Source organism: Condylura cristata, unplaced genomic scaffold (assembly GCF_000260355.1).
Source record: "Condylura cristata isolate star-nosed mole 26May11 unplaced genomic scaffold, ConCri1.0 scaffold00009, whole genome shotgun sequence".
Lineage (NCBI taxonomy): Eukaryota > Metazoa > Chordata > Mammalia > Eulipotyphla > Talpidae > Condylura > Condylura cristata.
This window is the reverse complement of record NW_004567110.1, coordinates 27,282,606-27,309,818: the sequence shown is the minus strand read 5'-3', so window position 1 is coordinate 27,309,818 and position 27,213 is coordinate 27,282,606. Positions and strand designations below refer to the sequence as shown.

At 33.1% G+C, this 27,213-nt stretch overlaps 1 protein-coding gene across 3 annotated transcripts in view; it reads left to right on the top strand.

The window, feature by feature from the left end:
• Positions 1–27,213, top strand: part of VPS13B (vacuolar protein sorting 13 homolog B (yeast)) — a 561,763-nt gene that overhangs the window by 41,518 nt on the left and 493,032 nt on the right. For all 3 annotated transcript variants that reach the window (XM_004679695.2, XM_004679696.2, XM_012722965.1), the window contains exons 10-16: positions 483–605; positions 1,075–1,212; positions 2,082–2,169; positions 6,373–6,564; positions 9,006–9,175; positions 13,365–13,559; positions 18,604–18,728. In XM_004679695.2, coding sequence (XP_004679752.1) covers positions 483–605; positions 1,075–1,212; positions 2,082–2,169; positions 6,373–6,564; positions 9,006–9,175; positions 13,365–13,559; positions 18,604–18,728 — 1,031 coding nt within the window. The remainder of the gene's footprint in view (positions 1–482; positions 606–1,074; positions 1,213–2,081; positions 2,170–6,372; positions 6,565–9,005; positions 9,176–13,364; positions 13,560–18,603; positions 18,729–27,213) is intronic.

The window sequence follows — 27,213 nt, the reverse complement described above, 5'->3', positions numbered from 1 at the left end:
TTCATTATTTTTGTTATTTTCTCGCCTGGTCCATTATACTCCTGCTATGAGTGAAACCATCCGGTATTTTTCTTTCTCTTTCTGGCTTATCTCATTAAGCATGATCTTTAAAGTTTAATATTTAATAAATACATTTTTATTTATTATTAGTAGCTTTAAAATATTTTTACTGATATATTTATATATCTGTTTTAACGGCCAACAATAGTTGAAATCATTGTTCATTTTGCAAACATTTTACTGAAATGTACAATGTTAATTTATTCTTTAATTTTATTTCAGTTTACATGTATGTACTCATATGTATGTATGGGTTAATGTTTATGATGTGCTAGTCTTTAAGTGTATAGAGATAAGTAAGTTAAATTTGGAATGGCCATAATCTTGCAGATGTTTTAACAATTTTAAAATTGTACAAGAAAATTCTGTGTATTTTTATTAAATTCAAGTTCTTAGCACTAATGTTTTCTTTCCTTTTATAGGCTCTCATGATGGGGGAACCTTTCTTTGATTGCCAGATTGGCTTTGTAGGTTGCAGAGCCATGTGCCTCAAAGGAATTATGGGTGTTAAAGATTTTGAAGAGAATATGAATAGAAGTGAAACTGTAAGTCAAAATCTTCCTTTTTCTCCTCCCTTTTTTTCACCTTTCTTTGGATATGTATGGATAATGAAGTGCTTATTGAAGTATATAACTGTACCCTGAGATCTGCTAGTCTACATATATCTGACTTAAGAGAGAAACTGCTTTTTTCCCTTGTAAGAAATTATAGAGCTCAGGGGAATTAAAAACGTTGGTAGCACTTAACACCTGGATAGTAGTTTGAAATAGTTTCCAATTCATAAATATTTCCTTTTCCTTGTTTATGGCAGCTACTTGAGGTTCTTTTGGATTGCTGAAATGTTCTTTCTCAAAGTAGGCAGTGAAAATGGAGACAACATTCCTTGTCTTTTTAAAAGACTGAGCTGTAGAGGTTTCTATTGACTACTGAATGGGTGTTGTAAAACTTAGGTTTTATTTTCTTTAACAGTCTAATGATTTTTCTCCCTGTTCAAAATATTGCATTTAATTTTAGGAAGCATGTTTCTTCATTTGTGGTGAAAATTTGAGTATGAAAGGTTTGACATACCTTACAAATTCATTGTTTGATTACCGAAGTCCAGAAAATAATGGTATTCGTGCTGAATTTATCTTGGATGCAGCTCATCATAAGGTCAGAGAATAAATATTTGAGCCAAATTCTAGGCTATGTTTGATGGATACATTATATGGATACTTATGATTGTCACTAGTTTTTTCAGATCAGATTTTTTGAATGCTAGTTGCTTTTTGACTCATAACAGTATTTTTGCCCACTTTTTACATGTAGAAAGATTTAAAGATTGTATATAGGTCTCTGCTTTTACATAGTATGTTTCCACAGGCAGTCAGTTTCCAATTGTTAAAATAGTTTCATAGGAAATGTTGAATTGCTTTTAAATTTCAGTTTATGGAAAGAGATGAGGAAATTAATGTTTTATATTAGTACTGTTCAATTTCCACTTAAGATTATTCTAAAGTACTTATTACAAAATAAATTTTAAAATTCAAGAAAGTTAGGGTTAGTACAAGATTAGGATAATTTACATTTTAACACTGCTTTTCTAGAAGATAAAGTATTTAATTTTGAATTGTACAATAACTTACACTTTAAATATTCTAGTGTATCTTCAGAGTTTTACCTTTCATAAAATGCACTGAAATATTTAAAGGTTACCTATATTTGAAAATACACATTATTAGTTTGTAATAGTAATAAAGGACAAGAGTGTGCTATGGACTCCATTATATGTATTCATTAACCAGACATTTGTCTGGTGAAGTAAAGTGGTCACAATGTCTGTTAGAGTTACCAGTATCCTATAGTAGAGGTAACATTACTTTCCTTAAAAGTCATTTCTTTGGATAACCTCTTTTTTGGTAATCTTTTTGTTTGATTAACATTGTATATAAGTATGTATGTCTGACTTTGACCTCTCAGATTTTAAACTCAAAATTCCCTTCTAAACAACTTGTGTCCTGTTTGCTTTGCTTTGTTGGCAGGAGACATATACTGAGATAACTGGAATGCAGAGATTTGGGGCTTTTTACATGGATTACCTATATACAGTGGAAAACACCAGTGGCAAAGGTACTGTTTTCTTTCCTAATACAACAGAAGCAAAGCCTGCTTCAGGAGCTATTGTCCTACTGGATGTATAGGTATAAATCTGTTTCATCAGGTTTGATGCAGCAGGTAAACGCAACGATTTAATTTTTTTTTTTAAAGATTTATTTATTTATTCATACAGAACTGGGGTACAGGCCAGAGATGCGGAGGGTGAGAGGATTCACCAGACACAGAGCGGGGAGCAGAACAGGCAGATAGATGAAGTACACTGCTGAGGGAGCAGCGGGCGGGTCAGGAGAGGTCTGCCGCACCATGTGGTCCACCTCCAGGGCAGGGATTTTACTCAGGCTGAAATAGCTTTAGCTTCTTAGTGCTGTGCTTTAACCTACTGCACCACCAGCGAGGGCCCTGATTGTGATCAGTCTATTTAAATTCATCCATATTTCACCAGCCACACTGTTAGAACTGTTACCTAATTTATTATTATCTCAAGACTACAATAGTTTTCTTGTTATTCTTTTTTGCTTCCACTCTTGCCCTCTTGTAATGCATATTTTAGTCATATTGGTTTAATTTCATTCTTAAAATTCTCACTTTCAGTTGCTTTATTTAAAATGTACATAGTGATAACCATTAAGGAAAATAGAGACAGGAAAGGAAGATTTAGAAGAAAAATGTTTTTTTCATATACCTGTCAGTGCTGATGTAGACATACTCAGTAATTGGATATATGAAAATGGTACTCTACAGTGTGTGTTCTAAGAACTTTGCAACTGTTATGGTGTTGTTGCCATGTTCAGTATGTTCAGTATGTTGTCTTATGCATGTACTATGGATTCATGTCTGAAGAGTGTGAAATAGTTGCTTTTCAAATAAAGGAAATCTAGCACTGAGAATTTACTTACTCATATGCTACTCTGCAGTTTGAAATGATAGACTCATGCATGATTCATATTTGCTTAGATGTGGATGTGTGTGTGTGTGTGTGTGTAACATATATATGAAAGCTGGTAGATTAATTTGGATTTCCTTATGTCCCATTTCTGTAACTAGGATGTATTGTTACAGATATCTTAGTCCTTAATTTTTTAAAACAAAATGTTATAGCGTTACACAAATAGAAAAGCTGGATATATTCTGTACAGATAGCAATCTAAATACTTGTGTATTTCCTGGATAAGCCAAAAATTAGGATAGCCCAAGCGTGTGTTTGTTCCTTTTTTATTTTAAAAGATTGTGGTTGAATTCTTTTTGGAAATAAAATTGCATATAACATTATAACAATTTCAGATGTACATCATTGAGAATCAGCCTTTGTATATATTAAGTTCACTATGTGTTCTTTTTCTTTCCCTCCTTAACTTGTCTAGAAAATTGCTCTTTTGAGATTTGTGGTAATCACTTTTTTTGGTTTTGGTTTACCACTTAACAGATTTACTTCCTCAATTGTACACATAGGTTTTCTTTTTTTTGAGAGTTATAGTCCACATTTAATTGAACTTGTGAGTGTCAGTGTGCACTTTAAAAGTTCATTTACTTATTCACTTAGTAAATTATTTTTTGTTGACTTTTAGATAGCTGAATTCATGTTTTATCTCATTGTGAACCTATTTTCATTGAGAGTGGAGGGGATTGCCATAGTAATAGCTATTATTTATCACATGGTTTTAAATGGAGGTGCTTTTGCAAATATTTTACATGTATTAGCTGATTTAATACTCAGAATAACCATATAAGGTAGATAATACTATCTCCATTTTACAGACAAGGAAACAGTCTTAATCATATAAGTTAGGTAACTTGCGTGAGCTATGAGCTAATACTCCAGCTCTGTAGGATTTAAACCTTATCTAACTCTATAACTGTATGTGTAGCTATTATGTTCAGATTTTCTTTCTTGGATTTCTTGAACAAAAGAAATTTGTATGATTTTTTATTATTTATTAACCAAAGAAAAATTTATTGAATTTTTACCATAGATTACTTTTAGTTCCTTTTAAGAATTCCTTTTAATTCCTTGGTTTGATGTGAATTGACACTCATTTCTATAATCTGCATTATCAAAAGTACCCTAAATTTTATCCAAGTATCTAAATGCATATTAAACTAGTAATTTTATAAAGTTTATATAGAATGCTTAAATTTTGAGGACACATTTAGTTTAATTAATGTGAGCTATTTGTAAGGAAAAGAACGTGTTATTTTTGTTGTGATTTATGATGTAGTATTTTACCCACAGTATAGATTAGCATAAAAATAAAAATTCAGTTCAGTTTCCTGTTTATTTATGCATAGATGACTGTAATGTATTTACTATTTATGTAAACACATATTTTGTATGTAAATCCACAATTTACATACAAATGATATATAAATAAATATTGTTTGTTTATTGTACATATATAAATGTATGTAAATATATAAACCAATGTAAAAATCTTATGAAAATATTTCTTAGTGCTTCTTGAAAACATTGTTTTAAACAAGTTGAAATAAAGTATATGTATTTGGTAACAACACCTTTCTAATGGCTTTTATTTAGGAAATTATTCCAAATGTTTTTGTGAACTCAAACTAGATAGTTGAAAATGTAACCCATTACAGGATAGCTTTAGAAGCACAGAGAGGAAATTTAAAACTGTCTAATTACTGGATTGAGGAAAAGGATGAGAGAAAACTTCATGATTAATTGTCTTTTTTTTCTTAATCTGGATATCTTGGGATTGTATGTATGTTACTGAATAGTAATATTGTTCTATTTATGGATTAGTTTTCCAGTTCCTGGGGTTGTGATAAACTTATTCTTTAAAGTTAGAAGATTTTGTGCCTTTTTGGTGGTGTAGAGGTTAAGATTCAGCACTATCAGGCTGTCATTGCTGTGGCCTCAGTTTGATCCTGGGCTAGGAAGCTATCTCACATACAGCGCAGTAGAACTCTCAAGCAGAACTCTCCTGCTCCTCTTATTTCAGTAGATCTGCCTATTCTGCTCCCTACTGTTTCTGATGAATCCTCTCACCCCCTGCACCACTGGCCTGCACCAAAATTCTTCTAAGTGTAAATAAGTAAATCTTAAAAAAAAAAAGGGGCTTTATACAAAGATTTAGACTTTTAAGTAGTATAAGATAAAACAAGAAAACCGAGTACTAGTGTAGGAATGAAGCAGTTTAAATTCTAGCGATAGAGGATAACTTGGGACATAATTTCACACAAATGGTTTGTGGAGTTGTTTTGACAGCTGGCTTGCATATTCCCCCTCAGATAGGTAGGAGATTAATTTGCTCTCTGTCTGTAGACATAAAATTTAGACAAATGGGGTAGTACAAATCCCATTCTGGAGAGACAGGTAAGTGCTTCCTTTTCATTAGGCTATATTGCCTTGGTTTTTATTAAGAGTAATAAACATTTCAGGGGATGAAGTGACCAAACATTGAGATAGACATAAGAAAATATCTTGTTGAACTTATATAGCTAAAAGCCATCCATACTTTCACACTTTAAACAAGCCACTGACATCTAAATTTAAGCTGTATTATAATCAAGTTGCATTATTCAGAAAAATAATACATATGGTCTACAAATTTCTCTTATTTTAGATACAATTTGATGTCTCAAAGAGGGATTGTCTTATAATGGGTTACTTGTTCAGGCAACCTAACTGCCTCTGCAGGACTCAAATCAGATCATTGTCTTTGCTTTTGTGTATTGTAATTTGCAATCAGAAATTTTTTCTTTTGTCTTCAAGTTACCACTTTTTGTCTAAGAAGTAACTGAAGAAATCTGTGGGTTTTTTTCTTTATGAGAATGGTGTGTTAATATGTCTGTTCTAATGTGTCTCAGTATTAATTGGAATAATTAAATGTATGTATACTTGTATGTCTTATTTGATGTGATGATTAAGGCTGTGTTTGGTCATCTTGTTAAGAATTAAAAATAAATTTTTTTGAAAAAAACATTTCTAAGAATGACTATTTCTTAGACTATTTTTTAGCACTTTTAATAATATTAAATAATTAACAGCAACAAATATTTTTGAGTTAGTTGCTTTTTGTGATAGTATCTCCTTATCTGCCTGGAGAAAAATAAAGATTTTGTGTATCTAGATCTTTAAGAATTGATTTTAAGATATTAAGCTAAAAAGGACAAAAGAAGTGTAATATTGAAAATAGTTACTTGATATAAATGGTTAATGTTTTCAGTATTAATACAAAATTTGACTTCTTACAGGTTCTGCAAGTCAGCAAGAGTTTTCTTCAGGGAAGAGTGAAGATTTGGGAACAGTTCAGGAGAAGTCTACCAAAAGTCTTGTTATAGGTCCTCTTGATTTTCGCTTGGATAGCAGTTCAGTACATAGAATTTTGAAAATGATTGCTTGTGCCTTGGAACATGAATATGAGCCATATAATGGACTGAAATCAGGTTTGTTTTTGGCTTAATTTAAATATGCCAGCCAAGTTGAATAATTAGACAACCTAATTTGTTACATTTTGCTAGTTTATTTTACCTATCTTATTTTCATGTATTCAATTGGTAAAGAATAGTTAGTGGAAGTTCTTGGAAAGGTCAAAATTTGAAAGTCATTTGAGAATAATTTATTAACCAATATTCGGTTTTATTATGGCTTTTTGAGACTCTTCAGTGTATACTAATGAAATATGACCATTTTCTTACCTAACTGGATTCTAAGGAACAGGCATGAAAAAAGGACTCTAATCAGACATACTAAAGCTTAGGATGTATGGGTGAAAAGAAATTTTCAGTAAACACTTTTTCTGCTACGTATGAAGACATGGTTATCATAATTTCATAAGTTACTATTATTCCCTCTTCTATGCAATAAATCACTCTAGAGTAGGGCATAATAACATCATAATGGTATATAGGATAGTACAGAATTGCCTTAAACCACAGACCGTGTTTTGAATTCTAACCCCATTTCTTACTGTCCTAGAAAGTTTAGTTAACATGTCCAATATTCCATTTCTCTGCGATTGTGAAAAGATGATTAAGTTTTCTTCCCTATATCCATTCCTCTTTTATTTTATAGTAATGGAAATTTCTATGGTAGAAATACTGTACTTTCCCAGTATATTTATTCATTATGACTAAGTTCTTCCTAGTAGGATGGGAGGAGACTCTTTTATGACTGTTTGGGGGCTATGCCTTTAAAAGGGAAAGAACATGTCCTCCTTTTTTCTTCTTTCCTATTCTTCTGGCTGGGAAGCATTATAATGGTAGGAATTGGAGCTGCCATTTTACATCTTCAGATGAAAGCTGAATATGACAAAAACAGCAAGATAAAAAGCATCTGGTAATTTGGTACTGCCATGTTAGCCCTAGGTCCTTTAAATTCAAATTGTAAGAAGAAAAATCAATTGCAGGTCCTTTAAATTCAAATTGTAAGAAGAGAAATCAATTATTATTTTACTTCGGTCATACTAAATTTACTGTTATTCTAAATAATAGAGTAATAGTACCCACTTCAAAGATTAGTGCATGCAAATAACAGTACCTAGAATAGAGTATTGATACTCTATTCATACTCTATGAATGTTTATGCATTCATTTTTTGCATCTTGCTCTAATGTTCTACTCCATCACATACATGGAGTATGTCATGACTGTTAAGTTCTAGGTTAATAATGACAGAAATAAACAGACAACACCAACAATGTTGGGGAGGATATGAAGAAATTGGATTATTCATTATATATGGTGGGAATGTATTTGACACTACTAGAGTGAAAATGGTGATAATTTGTTTAAAACTGAGCATTCAATCACTGTATAGCCCAGTTACAGCTGAAATGAAGAGGAGAATGAATATTTTAGGACAATTAGTAATCTCCATTATAGTGGATTATGCTTCCCCCCCCCACACTATATATATATGAGACACACATTTATATATGACACATAAATTTTTATTTGAGTATTTTGTTATCTCAAAAATGTGATATAAATGAAGAAACTGAGGCCAGCTTTAATGCCTAAGCAGTTCTTTCTTTGCATGATAGTTAGGGACCATAAAAATGTCAAGCTGAGGGCCCTCCCTGGTGGCGCAGCTGGTTGAAGCACAGCACTAGGAGACTAGAGCCACTTCAGCATGAGTTCGATCCCTGCCTGCCCCGGAGGTGACCACATGGTGTGGCAGACCTCTCCTGGCCCGCCCGCTGCAACCCTCAGCAGTATGCTTCCTTGATCTGCCTGTTCTGCTCCCGGCTCTGTCTCTGGTGAAGCCTCTCGCCACCCCTGAGCCTCTGGCCTGTACCCCAGTTCTGTGTGCATAAATAAATCTTAAAAAAAAAAAAAGTCAAGCTGAAATCATGAAAAGTGATTATAATCAATGGGACAAATTAAATCTATTTTACACTTGTTTTTTTTTTTTGTCAAAAAACACTAGAAACTCTCTTACTCTTGGCATATGATGTATAAAGAAATGAAAATATAGTGAGAAGAATAGTAACAATTTAAGGGTTTTATGTATTTGTGAGAAGTATTTAGAACAGCTTGATCAGTGTTTTTCTTTTGATCGTGTAATTCATAATAAGGAGTAAACATCTTGGCAAGTTGTCCTACTCCTTAATTTGGATCTTATTTAACCTTTTATCCTGTATAATTTCAGTGTGAAAAATTTGAGTTTGTTTAGTGGGAAGTAATTTTGTTTGCATTTCTTCCTCCAGGACAACTTCATCAACCACTTTCTGCTCTACTCTTTTTTTTCCCAGCTTCATTGTTAAACAGAAAAAAAGTATTTGACCTTACAATTCAGAAGCAAGGCAATTTAAAAAAAATTTTAGTTATTTAAATAATGATTTAAGAATAATTTTTTCATTAAATTTTCATCATTTTCGTTTTAGATATTAAGAGTAAGAATGAAGCAATACTGAATCCCGAGGAAGTAGCCTCTTTGGAAAAATATATTCCTACTCGACATACAAGTGTTACTCTCCTCAAATGTACCTGCACGATTTTCATGGCTGAATTCAACTTGCTTGATTATTTGCTCCCTGTCATTATGGGAGAAAAGGTATATCTTGTGATTTGCTGTTTGTTTTTTCATTTTTGTTAGTCCAATTGGACTATTCTTTATATAGTTATTCATTGTGAAATTAAAGGAATGTTAATTGTGATTGTTAATTCCTTGGAAATAAGCTATATATCAACTCATCTACATATATGTATACATATATGTATATGTATTTTTTAAATTTAGATGAAATAACCCCAAACTACAGCAATATAAAGAAATGTTGAAGAGCATAGGCATAGAGGTCATATCATATACTAGCTATGATACCTGAGTGTGTGTTGATGTCTTCGACCTAGTTGCCATCTGGGGTGTTAGAGAACTTCTCTTTGCCAACAAGCAATCCTCAGACCCTAGCAGTGTGTCTGGGAATTCAACTCTGTTACCACACTATCTACCTGGTTATAGTATGTATTCAGACAGAGGCAGACTCAATCTTCTAAGATTGTCCTCCACTTCAGACACTGGCCACAGATGGGATGTTCCCATGAGTTCTTTTTCAGACCAGATGCTTACAAGTCAGGCCCACATTATTTGTGCTTCCCATTTTTTGCCTGTAAACCACAGGTACCCAGGACACCTACCTCAAGTTCAATTACTTGCTAGAATGGTACATGGAAATTGAACCAGTGTATTCTTCAGATCACCAATTTTTTTTTTTTAATTTTTTTTTTTTTTAGATTTATTTATTTGTGCATACAGAACTGGGGTACAGGCCAGAGGCTCAGGGGAGGTGAGAGGCTTCACCAGAGACAGAGTAGGGAGCAGAACAGGCAGATCGAGGAAGTACACTGCTGAGGGGAGCAGCGGGTGGGTCAGGAGAGGTCTGCCACACCATGTGGTCACCTCCGGGGCAGGCGGGAATCGAACTCATGCAGAAGTGGCCTCAGATTCTCAGTGTAGTGCTTTAACCCGCTGCGCCACCAGGGAGGGCCCCAGATCACCAATTTTTTTGCGAAAGTTAAGACTTAGTAATGAGGTTCAGATGATGGGGTTCTTATACATGGGGTTTTTGGGTCCTGCTGAGAAAGATTTCAGGCATTCTTGTTCATCAGTAATGACAAGTTTATTAAGGAAGATAACAAGGAAAGAGAGATGTCTGCTTTACACAGGAAGGTAATATTAAAGGACTAGCTCTGTATTTTGCCAGAGCAAGGTTCTTTTATAATGTAATTTGGTATTACTGTGGAATTTATTGTCTTGGGATCAGGTTGGGTTGGTCTTCTATGACTGTTATCTTCTCTGCCTTATTCCTGATTTGTGAAAGCTTCCATAGCCAGTTTGAATCTTTAATCATCCCTACTCCTACCTCTTGTTTTTGACTTTGTGAAAACTTCCATCTCTAGTTTTATTGCTATAAGCTTCCATGCTTAGATGGAGGAAATGTATAGGGCAAGGTTTGGGGGAAAGGTGCAAAATTTTGTTGCTTTCTCTAGACTCCCTTTGTGTTCACCAATCCAGAAGCTCCTTGAAATCCTTTCTTTTTGACTTTATGGAAGTTTCCTTATCATAGGCATGATTAGCTCATAAAACTGAACTTTGCATATCCTTCCCCCTCCCTCTGATACTGTGATCTCTTCCCTTGACAGCCATCTTCCCATTCTTGGGAGCTTTTTCTCGCATTAACATAGTAAGAGATTCTGTTAATTCTGTCAACACTTAGGAAGTCCAAGGCAATTATGAGTCAGGAACTGTAGATGAAGACCAAGTATCTGAGAAATACATTTTGACTATCTGAATGACTAAAGTATTTATTTCTAGTAAATCTAGTATATCTCAAAACCTTACTTATTATTCTTTGTCAGCCATCCAGAATTATCCTGTTGCTGATTAAAGAGATCATCTAGAAAAAGTTTCAGTGGTGAAAATGAAAATGTTTTTTCATTTCAGTTTTTTTTTTTTTAAAGATTTATTTATGCACACAAGAACTGGGGTTACAGATCAGAGGTGCCCGGGATGGAAGGTTGAGAGGATTCATCAGAGACAGAGAGGGGAGCAGAACAGACAGATATACTGAAACACTGCTAAGGGGAGCAGTGGATGGGTCGGAAGAGGTCTTCCTTGCCATGTGGGTCATCTCCCTATCTTGGATCAAACTCGTTGCCACAGTGGCTTCAGATAGCTTCTTAGTGTTGTGCTTCAATCTGTTGCACCACCAGGGAGGGCCAGATGTGTCAGTGTTGTTTATGAACTTTAAAAGAATGATTAATAAAGAGACAAAGAAGTAGGACCTTAGTCCATAACAAAGGAACTGTTAAAGGGAGGGCTACCCTATAACCTCCAGACCTGCTTGTTCTAAATAGGTTCTGCCATCTGCCACATCAAGGTAAAATATACTCTAGTATATAAGAATTTTAGTGGAAAGGAATTTTAATACAATTAGTGTTCAACAAAGAGAAGACAAAGAACATATTTTCAAATTAAGTATCTGAAGATACCCATCCCCTGGTGGGTAAATATCTAGCCAAACAGGTTTGGCCCAAAGCAAGGCTTGAAAGCTTGCCACACATCTAAAACACCTTCTAGTGTGGACCCATAGAAAAGGGTCAGAAATATCCAGGCAAGTCTGGCAGGAAAAGAGCAAAATCAAAATAAAAGCTGCCATTGTTAACTTCCCTGTGGGTCTTTCATCCACATCTGCTTCAACCACTCCAGAACCAAAAAGATGTGTTTTCTTCACATGTCTCTCTGCTCCACATTACTCCTTCAGGTCTTCTTCTGGCTCTGTCCTTCCTCCTCCTTTTTCAGCCTCTTCCAGCTTCTCCTTCCCTTGCTTAGCTCCACCCATCCTTTGATGGGGCAGGGAACCTGGAACCTCCCCTTTGCTCTTTGATCACTTTGTTACAGAACCACAAGAAGTTGTGGAACTGAAAACTGATAACCTATTATAAGTAAAAAAATGGAAAAAGTTATACCATTTAAATGCTAATAAAAAGGCAGATAGTGTGGCTGTTTAAATACTAGATATTGTAGAGCTTAAGACACACAGTATTAGAAATAAAGAGAGCCACTTCATAATGATTAAAGTATCAACTGAAGGAGTGAACAACATAGGTAATTCTCACAAATATTGAGTAAAAGCAATCATCCTTTAATATAATTATATTTGTAGAAATAACAAGAACAGACAAAACTAGTCTGTAGTGAATTGAAGTGATAATATTGACTACCTTTGGTAAAGATTTCATATTGCTTAGAGTGGGCCTTAAAAATTTGTTGAGTTCTACACTTAAGATTTGAGTTTTACTGTATATTTCAGTAATCCAAAATAAAGGCACTTGGAAAGTAAAAAAAAATACTCAAAATATTAAGGAGCCAAAAAAGCAGGACTGTATGTTCAAGTCAATTTTATGGGTAGTGTTTAATAACAATGACACCATTGAATTTTTAATTTTTAAACTGGGGAAATATTAAATAGCATTTGCCTATGCCTGCTAAGAGATAGTACTGTTTCTGAATTGTAACAAAGACAAAACATAACTCCTCTTCCCATATATTTTTACATACCTCTGTTTAGAAGGTCATACTACTCATCATTGAAAACTGCAGGTATGGCATTTCAGAGATTAAGTTATTTTTAGGACAGGAAATGACTGCATACAAATCTTGTCGTTCTTGAAACTTATCTCCATTTATTTGGAAGCTTAAACAGGTTATGTAACACTGAAAATACTGATCCTACATTGAGATTCTTAGACTTATATGAGTAGTACTTTGACTATTTTATGTGTATTATTAGTATATGTGATGTGGGTCACAACTTTTTCTGCAAACTTTGCATATTGTTAGTATCTTTCAAACTGTCTGAAGTAGTCTAGTGAATAAAGGTAAATATAATAAGGTGGCTGGCTAGGCTATCTAGAACATTTTTTGGAATGATTGAGCCTAAGAAAACACCTTGAATATACTGAAGCAGGTAGTGACACTACTTAAGTTGATAGAAAAACTAAAAGGGGTTAGGTAAATGAGCAGTAATAATGCACAAATGATATGTTCTTTGAATCTCAGACATAGCTAAAACATATATAGCATGAGTTAGTATATGGGTATGATAAGAGTCATTAAAAGGCATTATTCTAGATTGATTTGATCATTGTAAACTGTGATAGTCAAACGCTTCTATAGAGGGTATTGCACATCAGTCACTGTTCTACTCTTGAAATACAAAGTGAGCACTATTATTTTTTAGAACTCCAGTAACTTCATGAGTACTACAAATTTCCAGTCTCTTCGGCCTTTGCCGTCCATTCAGATAATGGTGGATAAGATTAATCTGGAACATTCTGTGCCAATGTATGCTGAACAGTTGGTACATGTGATTAGCAGTCTTGCCCAACCTTCAGATAATCTGCTTCATTACTGCTATGCACACTGCTACCTTAAGGTATGTAAAATGAATTTTGTTTATTAGTATCTGGTTAGCTTTGTGAGAATTAAATCTTGGAGTTGTAATTTCACAGAATTACTGTCCATTAGTGAAATTTAAATAAGATATAACTGTATATTTCAGTATAATTGAAATAAAAGTGTACCTACTTTAAAGATATTTCTTTTATTATTTGAGATTAATCACTTGATGTTTGCTAGATGATGGTAATTAGAATTTTTGAAGGTTTTACATATTATTGATGTTTATAAATAGTGTGAAAGAGTATTCTGTAAGGATATTTAAGAATACTTATAATTCTTTTGAAGGGAACATTCATGTAAAATAGTGTTTTATGAAGAAACTTTAAAAAATTTGTTAAACATTTTCCTCTTACTGAATTGACATTAATTTCTTGATATAAGGAAATATGTATTTATTTCTATTTGGGTAACGGTTTTCAACACTGTATATGATTTAAGGGGATAGTTGAGACCAACCCAACCTACCACCAAAGCACTCATAGTCCTTTATCTTCTTCTCATCTAGTGACCTTAATTCTATAGTAATATTTTTCAGGTTTGTTTAGGTTTAGTTTTGTCAGTTCCTTTGTTTTGTTTTCTCTATATTCCACATATGAATGAGTGAAATCATCTGGTAGGAAAAAAAAAAAGATGTAAAATTATGTTTAATCAAGTTATGCAAAGTTAATTATTGGTTGCTTTGCTTAATCAAATTTTCTTGTAAATGAATAATACATTCTGGTATATGTAATTAAAATAAGATAAAATCAGATGTTGAGTGATAAAAAAGTAAACTACAAAATCTGTCAACAGATAAATTGATAAACAAAATATAGTAATTCAGTATAGTGGAATATTATTACTCCTCCATATAAAAGTACTGATACATGAACCTTAAAAACATTACACTCAATGAAAGAAGCCATTCACAGAAGACCACATGTTGTATGATTCATTTATATCAAATGGCCTCAATAAGCAATTACAGAGAGATAATAGTAGGAGCAGAAGGGTAGGCGTAAACAAGGTGTGAATACTAATAGAGTGTTGGTTTCTTAAAATGTTCTGGAATCAAGACTGTGGTGATGGTTGAATTAAGAGTAAAGATAATAAAAATCACACATTGTAGTTTTTTAAAAGGAAAATTTATTGCATGTAAATTATCTCAGTAATTTAAGAAGTAAAAAATGAACTTTTGTAATAATTAAAACAATAAAAAAAAGAAAAATATCAAAGAAAAAAAGAAGTAAAAAATGTCATAACATAGCTAAAATCTTTTTATTTTTTTAAAGATTTATTTATTTGTGCATACAGAACTGGGGTACAGGCCAGTGGCTCAGGGGTGGTGAGAGGCTTCACCAGAGACAGAGTGGGAAACAGAACAGGCAGATCGACGAAGTACACTGCTTAGGGGAGCAGCGGGCGGGTCAGGAGAGGTCTGCCACACCATGTGGTCACCTCGGGGCAGGCGGGAATCGAACTCATGCTGAATCAGCTCCAGATTCTCAGTGTTGTGCTTTAACCCACTGCGCCACCAGGGAGGGCCCATAGCTAAAATCTTAACCGTGATATCACACTAGTCCCACCATCCTTCCAAACCACACCCTGACCATCTAAATCTACTTTCAGGAATTTAAAAATGTGTTTTGTTCACTTGTTACAGTTTTATATCTGTGAACAATCTAGCATTTAAGTAAATGGCTTTCTGCAGCATTAATTTATGCCATCATGCTCCCTGGTAATTCCACCAAAATATTATGTTGTAGAGATTGATTCATATGGGCTTATAAGGCCCTCTAGATGGTTTCAGCATATTGTCATATGCAAACAGTTCTCAGGTCAGGGATCAGTTTCATTGCTACTTGAAGACCTACATATTCAAAGAATGAGTTTGTTTCATTGTTGAATAAGATTACTTGGTAAGACAATGAAGATTTTACCTTCATGCATCAATATTAAGTCTCTAATAAGTTCCATCACATGAAATGGGAGCAACATGCTATTTCATCATGGAAAAATGTAGATATTTAGTTGAAAAATTAGAGTATAAAATGCCAAATATCTGTAATAAACATTTAACTTCTCCATTATAATATCTTTATACTGTAATTATGAAAATTAAACTTTGAAAACATCAAAAGTTATAGTAGTTACCTCAAGCAGCATGAAATGTTGTAAACTTCATAACAGATTGTATTTTGAGTCAATTCCAAATAACTATACAAATGAAAACCCTCTACCAAATCTTGAAATCCAGGTTCTATCCTATTCTCTGGAAGAGTTTATCCTTAAACATTATGCTGGCCCTCCCTGGTGGCGCAGTGGGTTAAAGCACTGCACCAAGAAGCTTACGCCACTTCTGCATGAGTTCGATTCCCGCCTGCCCCTGAGGAGATCCACATGGCGCGGCAGACCTCTCCTGGCCTGCCAGCTGCTCCCCTCAGCAGTGTGCTTCATCTATCTGCCTGTTCTGCTCCCCACTCTGTCTCTGGTGAATCCTCTCACCCTCTACATCTCTGGCCTGTACCGCAGTTCTCTATGAATAAATAAATAAATCTTAAAAAAGAAATGATTTTTTTCAGTTTTTATATTTTCCACTTATTATTCTATAAAGATTAACTTTAAACATATGATATTGCTTGATTTTTAGTGTAATATTTATGTAATTGAGTGCCATATAATGACAAGAACATAAAAATGTTTTGTTTTACATTACAATTATTTTATGCTTCTATTGTTATTTACAGTTAATGTGTGTTGAATATATATATATGTTTTCCCATTGCAAATTCTAAGCTTTCATACTAATTTTATTAATAACTTTTAAGAAATAAGTTGTGTGATTTTTAAACCTAATCTTTATTTGAGATCTAAGACCATTTGTAATAAAAGTGTTACAATATAGATGATATATTTTTATTTTCTAAAGGCATTTTAGAAATGTGGCACTTCATGTTTAATTTCTCATGTAGTTGATATGTAAATCATCTTACTCAAGTTGATATTTGCTTGAGCTAAAACTTACTAGTAGGTATGCACACAGCTTCCTAAATTCTTAAATTTCAGGTTACTAGTTTGCATTGTTACTTTAATTTACAATAAATGAACTATCATAGGTAGCCTCAACTTATACATTGCTGTTTTTTCTTAAGTCTTTGTCAAGGGTCATTGACAAGTTATTAAGTTACTTAATTATTATAAATCTGTGAATCATTTCTAATTTAAAAGACTAGAAATTTTATTTTGAAATAATTATTTTTGTTGTGCTATATCGACCCAGTTTTATATAATTCATACTTGCTTGAAGATTCCCTTGTAAGTATCTTGAGACAACATTTAAGTATAGTAAAAGCTTTCAAAAAATTAAATGCTAGAGTTTCTTCAAAGTCCTTTGCAGTTCTGCAAATAACCAGCAGGGGATCTCCTCTCCACCCAGTTTCCTCTCAGTACACTTAATGATAATGTCTGTGATTAATTACTGTTAGGACATTTTATGGAGTGCAGAAAGAGTGCTTTAGAGAGTTGTTAGTTGGACATAGATAATCTAATGTGATAAAATATAATCCTTATCTGCTCTAGAAATATTTGATAAAGTTTTGACATTGTTTTAATCATGTTTTGTATTAGTGGTATAAGTTACACATTTCAGAATCCTTTAAGTATGCATCTTTGAGAGGAAATACAAAATGCTGAAATTGTAGAGTGCTCAGAATTTCTCTGCATACAGTATTTCTTACAAGTCTTCAAAGAGGATGAATATTGAATAACTTAATTTCTAAGGTTGATCATTTAAGTACTAGGACATTTAAAAAAGATTTTTTCTTTTCAATTTTGAATCTCTTGCTACTTGACTAATAGAGACATCAGTCAGTTAATTCATTTATTTTTCCTTGATAGTAATTAGATAGGTAGTTACTTTGAAATCCAGTTACTTAGAATCCAGAATTCCAAGTAACGTGTAATTTAAAAAGTATTTAGTTCAAAACTGACTTTCGAAGATTATGACATTGTTAGTTTGAATAATGATGGGTATGTAATAGCTTTTTGTAATCATTTGGAAATAGCTTAATCTTCTATGAAATCAATCATTAGCTTTATTGTTCATCAAATATGTTTTGAAAATTAGTTGAGAAATTTTAAGTAGTTCACGGTAGAACTTAAAGTTAATATTCCTAGAGAAAGAAATATTAGTGCTCTATAAAAACCCAAGAGAATATATGATAATTAAAGATAAATTTTGGGCTTAAGCTGCATTTGCAAGTTGTTGGAAAACTGTAACTGTTTTATATCCTATGTCTCAGTGTTTCCTGTTTGAAATGTTTATCTTTTATCTTATTGGAAATAATTGGAGCAGAAATATCATATTCAGTTCTCTGCAGTGTTACTTGTAAAATTTGATGTTGTATTTTTTTTTTTCTATTAAGGCAGATACAGTGTTCAGGGATTTCAGGGAATGCTTGTAAAAGTTTTGAATGTGATCTGCTCATTTTAAGTATAAACATATGAAGAGTAAATTATGCCATGTACCAAATTTCCTGGGGTGAAAAACCTCAACCCTACAATTATTTTCACAAAAGAAAGGACAAGAAGTCAAATTTTAAGATACATTTTTATTTCTTTTTGGGTGTGCATGATGTAATTTGAAGACAAAATTAGTTTTTAAGATTGTTCTTACCCTTTAATCAGAACATATAAATAGTAATTTATTAAACTTAGTATCTACAATGTATAAAATAAATTCAGTTTTTTGTATTAATGGAAAATTTGTGCATTTTAGCAGATAGTCCAAACAGTACATGAGAATCATGTATAGAAATTAAATGTAAAATTTTAAAAAGTTAGAAATACTGTATATTTAAATCTCTTAATTTAGACTTAGTTAATGTCAAATTAAGAGAAAATGTTGATGTTGGGGAAGTGGAAAAAGACTTTGGAACATATTTAGTATGCAGCTGTTGAAGAGCAAATTGAAACTGACGTATTTCATCCTGTGCTTATTAAAACTTTCTGAACATTTGGATCTTTACTTTTTGTTTCAGATATTTGGTTTCCAGGCAGGACTAACTTCTTTGGATTGTAGGGGATCTTACAGCTTACCTGTACCAATTATCCCTTCTTTTAGCACGGCTCTTTATGGCAAACTTTTGAAACTACCCACATGTTGGTGAGTGTTATAATAAAATGTTGTTTATGTTCTTTTTTATTTGTTATCTTAGGAGAGGAAAAACATTTCTGTCTAATGATAGTGTGTTAGTTTTATATAACACTTAAGTTGAATAGCTAAAGTCATATTTTACTGAGACACTAAAAACTCCCTTTAATATTTGAAATATTTTGGTCATAGTGTCTATTGTGGTACTAAAACTGTTTTCTGGGCTAATAATTGTTTATCCATGTTGGAAATATAATAAAATGCTGCTGCTACATACATTAATAGGAACTACAGAGACAAACACCTTTGTTCTCCCCTTTTTGAGAAGACACACATTTTTTAAAGCTTTATATAATATCATCAAGCCTAAAGTATTATTTTACTTAAATTTCTCCATATATAATCATTAGTTATTTGTGAAATGCAGCAAAAGTTACAGAAAATAGATATTAATTTGTCATTTGCTAAAAATGTGCCTTTAGTAGTATATACCTATTGAAATATTTTAATGAAATTTGGTAAATTCTCACATTTTTACAAAAATTTGCCTATTCAGAAAATTAAAAAATATAGAAGTTGCAGTTAGTTATAAAGACTTGGAACTAGTTCCTCCATAAAACAAAATCATTATATGCTAATTCTTAATTTCTCTTAATATTTTTAATTTTCCTTCATCATCCATAGTCTTCATGTCATTCATTATGGTGTAGATTGACTTTTTACTTTTTATTTGTGTATTTATAGAATGTTGCATATGAACAAAGTTTTGTATTTTGATCTATTAAACATTTAGATATTTTCAAGTTGGTATGTTCGTATCAACTTTGATAAATATTTGTAGATAGCGTTATCACTAATGTTTATCATTTTGAGACTAAAATTTTATTAGGAAGTGCAGTTTCCTATATGAAGGAGCATCAATAATGTAAGGCAAACTATCTTTAAAAAAAAAAAGCCAAAATTTACAAAATGAATTATAGACTCTGAAAACAACTGAATATTTAAATAGATGAGACTTATTTTAAGGATATGTAGGTTTTGATATGTACATTGTTAAGTGTAATTTCAAATGTCTACTGACGTCCAAACTGTTCCATATACTAAAAGTGTGAGATCACAGAATTTAATATTCATTTGGAGTGAATCTTTTTGTAGTAAAGAACACTTCTACATTATTTCAGTAACATTTTGCTTACAAATAGAAAGTAACTTCGTTCATTGTAACTCTAAATTGAAAGTAATAAATTCAAAACATCACAAATTGAGATGTATCTTGATTAAATAAATAAAATACCAGATAAAATACAGCATTTAAATTAAATCAAAATCATATGAGAACTGAGAATTTTATTTAACTCATGTAGTGAGGATTATTTTAATAAGGGACTCTGGTTATATCATTAAATGTCAACTCTGTTCCCATTCATGGTCTCAGATTATACAAGCTGTTTCATTTGGATTTTTAAAATTCACATTCCATAGCTTCGTAAAGCATATTTATGATGCTATGTATATACTTTCTTCAATAATAAAAAGAGTGTATTTACTATAGGTTACAGTTTTTTGAAACAAAGACATTTTATGGCACATTCAAATTTTTTACTTTGTAGATATCAGTTAGAATGAAATTGTAGATTTTATGTAAATCAGCAAAATATTTTACACTTTCAGTTTTAAAATGTTTCTAAATTTAACTTAATTATATGAACATTTATACTAAAATAATGAAGTCTAATCAGGTTTGCTTACAATTTTTATTAAAAAGGTAGTTTAAATAATATTGAAAATGTTACTATCAGATGTTCTAATTAATATATTTTAGCCTCAGTAAGCAAGCTATTTTTAACTCTCGTTTCTTAGAGTTTATTTTTTCAGATTATCTTTGTTAGAACTTATCTTTCATTCTGTACTACATATTTTCCAACAATACAAAAATAAACTTTTAAAAAGTTTTTTTTCCCTCATTGTTTTACATCACTTTAACATTGTTTTAAATTCTTAGAACAGAATTGAAACATGTAGAATTATGCCGGACTCAGTGACCAGTAATATTTAATAATAAAAATCTTGAACAGTTAATTTAAATTTCAATTTCTCATTTTAAAATATGAATATATCTTTAAAAAATTGGAAAAGAATATTCAGGGTAAGAGATCCCTTGAGCATGAAAACTTAGAGCTTAGTGGCCGAAGACTGTAGATACACATGAAAACAAATGGCTTTAAATCATAAAATAGAGGCTTAAGCAGAATGCCCAAAATGTTTAAGGAAAATAGAAAATTGTCTTGGGCATCAGGACTGATCTCAGAGTAAAAGTAATATTAGAATTGGGCATGAATGGGTAAATAAGATAGATACTGAGGTATCTAGAGGTTTGTTTGGGTAAAGAGGCTTCAAAGGTCCATATAATTTTACCAGAATCAGGGTTAATTGCTTCTATGAATAGATACATTGGGGGAGGAATTTGGAAAGTTTCTTTGGAACCAGAGTACTTCATGAATGAAGATGTGTATATATTTTTTGAATATGAGTTAAGTATTTCATTTCATCCTGACTAGTTTTGTTAAACTGCAGCCATAATATAATCTCATGCAATTTTCCTTATTCATGGAGGGCTCACAAATGTGATCTTATTCATAGAATGTTATGTGAAACATATTTTGGAAGGGCAGAGGAAAATTACTTTGGCTTTAGAAAGTCATGAAGAACATGACTTTTGAGGAGGTTTTAAAAGAATTAGTAGGGTACTCTCCCTGGTGGTGTAACCAGTTAAAGCACAGCACTGTGAGGCTATCTCAAGCCACTGCAGCACGAATTCAATCCCCAGCCAGGGAGGTGATCCACATGATGTGGCAGACCTCTCCTGACCCGCCCAGTTCCCATCAACAGTTATTCCAGTGGATCTTCCGATTCTGTTGCCCACTCTGTTTCTGGTGAATCTTCTCACCCGCTGCACCTCTGGCCTGTACCCCAGCTTGTATGCATTAATAAATAAAAATCTTTAAGGGAAAAAAAAAAGGAATGGGTAGGGTCTGAAAGAATACTGTATATTTTTTCTACATTGTTGGTACTTGGGATAAGAATGTATTCTCTGTCTCTCTCTTTTTCTTTTTTTTAAAGATTTATTTATTCATTCATACAGAACTGGGGTACAGGCCAGAGATGTGAAGGGTGACAGGATTCACCAGAGACAGAGTGGGGAGCAGAACAGACAGATCGATGAAGTACACTGCTGAGCCAAGCAGCGGGCGGGTCAGGAGAGTTCTGCCTCCCTCGCCATGTGGTCACCTCCGGGGCAGGCGGGAATCGAACTCATGCAGAAATGGCTTTAGCCTCATTGTACTGTGCTTTAACCTACTGCGCCACCAGGGAGGGCCCTCTGTCTCTTTTTTTAAAGATTTATTTGTTTATGCATACAGAATTGGGGTATAGGCTAGAGGTGCAGGGGTGTGAGAACATTCACCAGAGTGGGGAGCAGAACGGGCAGACCGATAAAGTACACTGTTGAGAGGAGCAGTGAGAAAGACAGGACAGGTCTGTTGTGCCTTGTGGGGTCACTTCGGGGGCTGGGGATCGATCTTGCACTCAAGTGGCTGCAGGTAGCTTGCAGTGTTTCATCCTAACCTGCTGCGCTACCAGGGAGGGCCTGGAGATAAATCTTTAATTCTCTTGTTTCCAAATCTGTGTGTGCTTTTCATCTGTTTGCTTTTGTGGTTATCATTCTCCTTCACAGAAATGTCATGAAACAACTAAGACTTAATTGGTCTGTTAATTTCATATGTGCACTTGAATGGCAGCAGCCTCACAGCTTTGGTTTTTCTAGCTATATGGAATATTCTGAGCTGAAAAGAAACGCATTGTCTGTTATAGCCTTTTTTTTTTTCCTAAAGGTGAAAGGATTGAATCCTAGAGAAATTGTATTACCAGAGTGCACATAGTTAATATCAGAGCCCCCGTTTGATCCTAGTTTTCTTGATTTGGGGATCCTTCAACTGTGCCATAGTGTTTTAAAATTATTGTTATTTAAATTTTTATTATGGTAAAGTATAACAAAATCTACCATTCTGTTTTCATGTGGCTTAAGTTTATTTTTCTACTGCTACCATTATTTGTCTCCAGAAGTTTCATTTTGTGTGCCCCTTAAAAATACCATAAATAGGCCCTCCCTGGTGGCGCAGTGGGTTAAAGCATAGCATTGAGAATCTAAAGCCGCTTCCGCATGAGTTCGATTCCCGCCTGCCCCGGAGGTGACCACATGGTGTGGCAGACCTCTCTTGACCCGCCCGCTGCTCCCCTCAGCAGTATACTTCGTTTATCTGCCTGTTCTGCTCCCCACTCTGTCTCTGGTGAAGCCTCTCACCGCCCCTGAGCCTCTGGCCTGTACCCCAGCTCTGTATGCACAAATAAATAAATCTTTAAAAAAAATACCATAAATAATAAATTTTGTATTTTCTATCATTATTTTCTATCTCCATTCCTTGGTAACTTTTATTTCATTTTGTTTATGGATTTGAGAGGAGTCATTCAATGTTAACTCTTTTATATCTGACTTCATTTAAGTTTCTCAGGGTTTATCCAGTTTGGAGCACATAGTAGAGCCAGTCCATTGTCCTCTCTTTTCCCCTAACTCTCCCTTCCCCAACTCCTCCCTCCCTTGATTTAGCTATTATGACTAATATTGCTATGACCACAGATGCAGAGTCAGTTTTCAGTTCTTTTGTGTGTATGTTTATATATACACTTGTCTATATATGTGTATACATATGTATGTATGGGTATATGTCTGTGCATATATGAATACACATACATCCAGAAGTAGTATTACTGGATATATAACAATTCAATGTTTAAATTTTTTAGAAACTGCCTTTATGCTTTACACAGAACTGTACCATTTTCTATTCTCACCAGCATAGCACTAGGCTCTAATTTCTTTGCATCATTGGCAACCCTTGCTATTTTCTGGTTTTTGATTATAGTCATTCTAATGAATATGAAATAGAATCTCACTGTGCTTTTGATTTGTATTTCTCTAATGATTAGTGGTGTTAAGTATTTTCAAGTGTTTACTGGGCACTTGTATATCTCCTGTGGAGAAATAAGGTACTTTTGAATTTTAAAATTATATTTTCTGAATTGTAGATATTATATATTTTATATGTTAATCTTTTATAAATACATATGATTTGTAGGCTTTTTCTCCAATTCTGAGGGACTACATTGCTTTTTAATGTCAAATCACTTTCTTAATCTAACTCTGAAACCAGAAGTTGATTTCATCTTTTGCTTTTTGTTTGAAATAGTTGTGATAAGTTTGACACAGGTTTTTCTAGAAATTGGTATTGAGCAATTAAAAGGTAGTCAAAAACTAGCATATTTGGAGTAGTTTTACATAATTGGGGAGGGGGAGAAAGAGACAGATCTCCTAGAGTTCTCTGGGTTGTTTACAAGCTTATCTTTACTATAGTTTTTTACCCATACTATTTATAGAGATGGCTGTCTTATACTAGATTGTCTGCTAAAAGATTTTATAACTTTCAGTAACACAAGGCTATCTTTTCTTGCTTAATTTTCTTTTTGTTTTAAAGAATATATATATATATATATCATCTATTCAGCTCTTTAATAGCTAGATATAGTGATTAACTTATAGATTTTCTAATTTTTATATTATGTAAGTTCAGTACTACTAAATAGAATCAAAATGAAATTAAATGAGCAATCAGTTAAATCAAATGATCATTCAGCTAGCTATTTTGTTTTATTCACATAGGCTTCAGGGAGACAAGGAAGTTTATAGAATTAGTAGGAAGGTTGTGACTTCTGAGTGGTGCAACTGTTACCACTAAGTCAGTTTGAGAGCGTTGTTATCCCCCTAATAAGATCACTTATGCTTATTTACATTTACTCATCTTCAGTTCTAGGTATCAGCTAACTTACTATCTCCATAAATTTTTCTTTTTTAGCTTATAACAGATTCATATAAAATGTGGTATCTTATCTTTTACCACTTTAACACATGCTTTTGAGGTTCTTTCTTGATATAACATTTAACAATAATTAAGTTTTTAACTCTAAATTTCTATATGGTTTTCCTTACCCTGGTAAACTGTATTAATGTGTACAGTAGCTTTCCTTATTCTTAAACGTAATGTTTAAAGTCTAGGTTTAGATGATGGTTTTTAAAACATGGTTATGAATGCTGCTTTACCATTCAGTGACTTGGGATAATCTAAAACTGCTCTTTATGTCATAAACTTATTCATCAACCTCAAATAGACATAAACTTTGGTCATAATTTCTGAGGTAGGACTGGTGTTTGGAGTCCTTTCTCCGTGACTATTAGTACTAAAACTTAGTTAAATAGAGACTGTTGATCACACTTGGCTGCTTTTCTCAATAAAAATGAATAGCTGGTACTGGGCTTTTTTTTTTTTTTTTTAAATTTATATGCATACAGAACAGAACTGAGGTATAGGCTGAAGGTATAGGGGCTTTGAGAAGTTTCACTAGAGACAGAATGGGGGGCAGAACAGGCAGGTCAATGAAATACACTGCTGAGGGGATCAGTGGGCAAGACAGGAGAGGTCTGCTGTGCCATGTGGGTCAGCTTCCCAGTGGGGATCGAACTTGTAGTGAAGTGGCTGCAGCTAGTTTTGCAGTGCTGTGCTTTAACCCTTTGCACAACCAGGGAGGGCCCCTGGATGTTTCCTTTAATTTAAATCTTTGGTAACTTAACTCTATTTGAAAATTTCTAACCTTGTCATCATAGAAAATTTTTATTTCTGCATCTTCACTAGTTTTATTTTTCATATTTGCATGTCCTAGGACCTAGCATATAGGTGATTTTCAATGAATATTAAAGTGTGCAAAATTAGAGTTTAATTCTATAAATATTTTTAGATCTGCTAACTTAGCTTTTGAAGATGTTAGATAAAAAAGGAATACCCAAACATAGGTCAGTTTTTTGGTTCATCCTTTAATTTTTCTAATAAATGAAGCTTTGCTATTCTAAAATAAATATTTTCTTAGATTTTGGTATCAGAAGTGATATATCAGTTGAATGTGTCATTCTTGAACATCTTCAACTTTTAGTCATTCTAATAAATGCAAATGTTCAGATATATTAGTATTCTTGGAGTTTTCTATTTCCAGTTTTTAGTTTTTAAAGTTTCACAATGTTTATTTTTAGGGAAGGATAATATGTAAAGGTTAATACTTGCTTTTTCATGCTTAATATATTTCTGAAAACATCCTCTTAAGATATCTGAGTCATCAAAATAATTATAAAATTTCTAGAGGCCTGATAACACCTGAAAATACTGTATAACTGTAGCAAACTTTCATTGCACTTTAGAGTACATGTGGAATGTGGTTTATAATGATTTATTGTATAATGATTTATTGTATGAGTTATATCAGTGTTTTCAGTAACACTGTTTTCTTTTTAAAACGAGTGTGATTATGGCAAAAATTCATCAATTATATGTTTGCAGTTCAGTGATTTTTTGGCAGATTTAGTCATGTAGCCAACATCAAAATAAAGGTACAGAACATTTCTATCATGCTCCCAATTTTTTGCACTTCTCTTTGCTTTTCTCTTTTCTTGGAGTGTCAGCCTTTGGTAAAGAAGTTGGCTCATGATTAAGAGTAATGTCTGTCCTGATTCTCAGCTAAGGAATGACCAAAAGATGATTGATTGGCTGGCTCCTTATAAGTTAACAGTTCACTGTGCCTTTCTTTGTTGTTCCATCTCTCTCCCAAGCCAATCAGGCAACTCGTTGTCATTATGACCTTTTATTTTCTTGCCCACAGGACTATAGAACACAGCATTTTCAGTTACACAATAAAGAATTTTTAGCTAGATTTTTATGTACAAACAAAACATTTTTTATCTAATGGACTCTTTTCCTTTAGTTAACTAAAAAAAAAATGGTTTAAAAAGAGTAAAAAACAGGGCCCTCCCTGTTGCCACAGCAGGTTAAAGCACAGCTCTAAGAAGCTAAAGCCACTTCCGCATGGGTTCGATTCCCGCCTGCCCCAGAGGTGACCACATGGCTGCAGACTTCTCCTGGCCTGCCGGCTGCTCCCCTCAGCGGTGTACTTTGTCGATCTGTCTGTTCTGCTCCCCACTCTGTCTCTGGTGAGGCCTCTCACCACCTCTGAGCCTGTGGCCTGTACACCAGTTCTGTATGCACAAATAAATAAATCTTTGAGAAAAAAAAAAGTAAAAAACAAAGGACAATAGAAATATACTTTGACTAAATGAAATACTAGGAAAAGTTTTTTTATGTAAATCCACATGTAATTATTTATATTTCTTTTTTGGGAATTGGGAAATACATAATAGAAATGAATCTAAGGTTTATTTTGATTGAGGCTATATTCCTCTCCAAATATGTTACTGGTTTTTCTGTGCTAAATGAATTTAAAAAAAATTTTTTTTTTTTATTATTTGTACATGCAGAACTGGGGGACAGGCCAGAGGCTCAGGGGC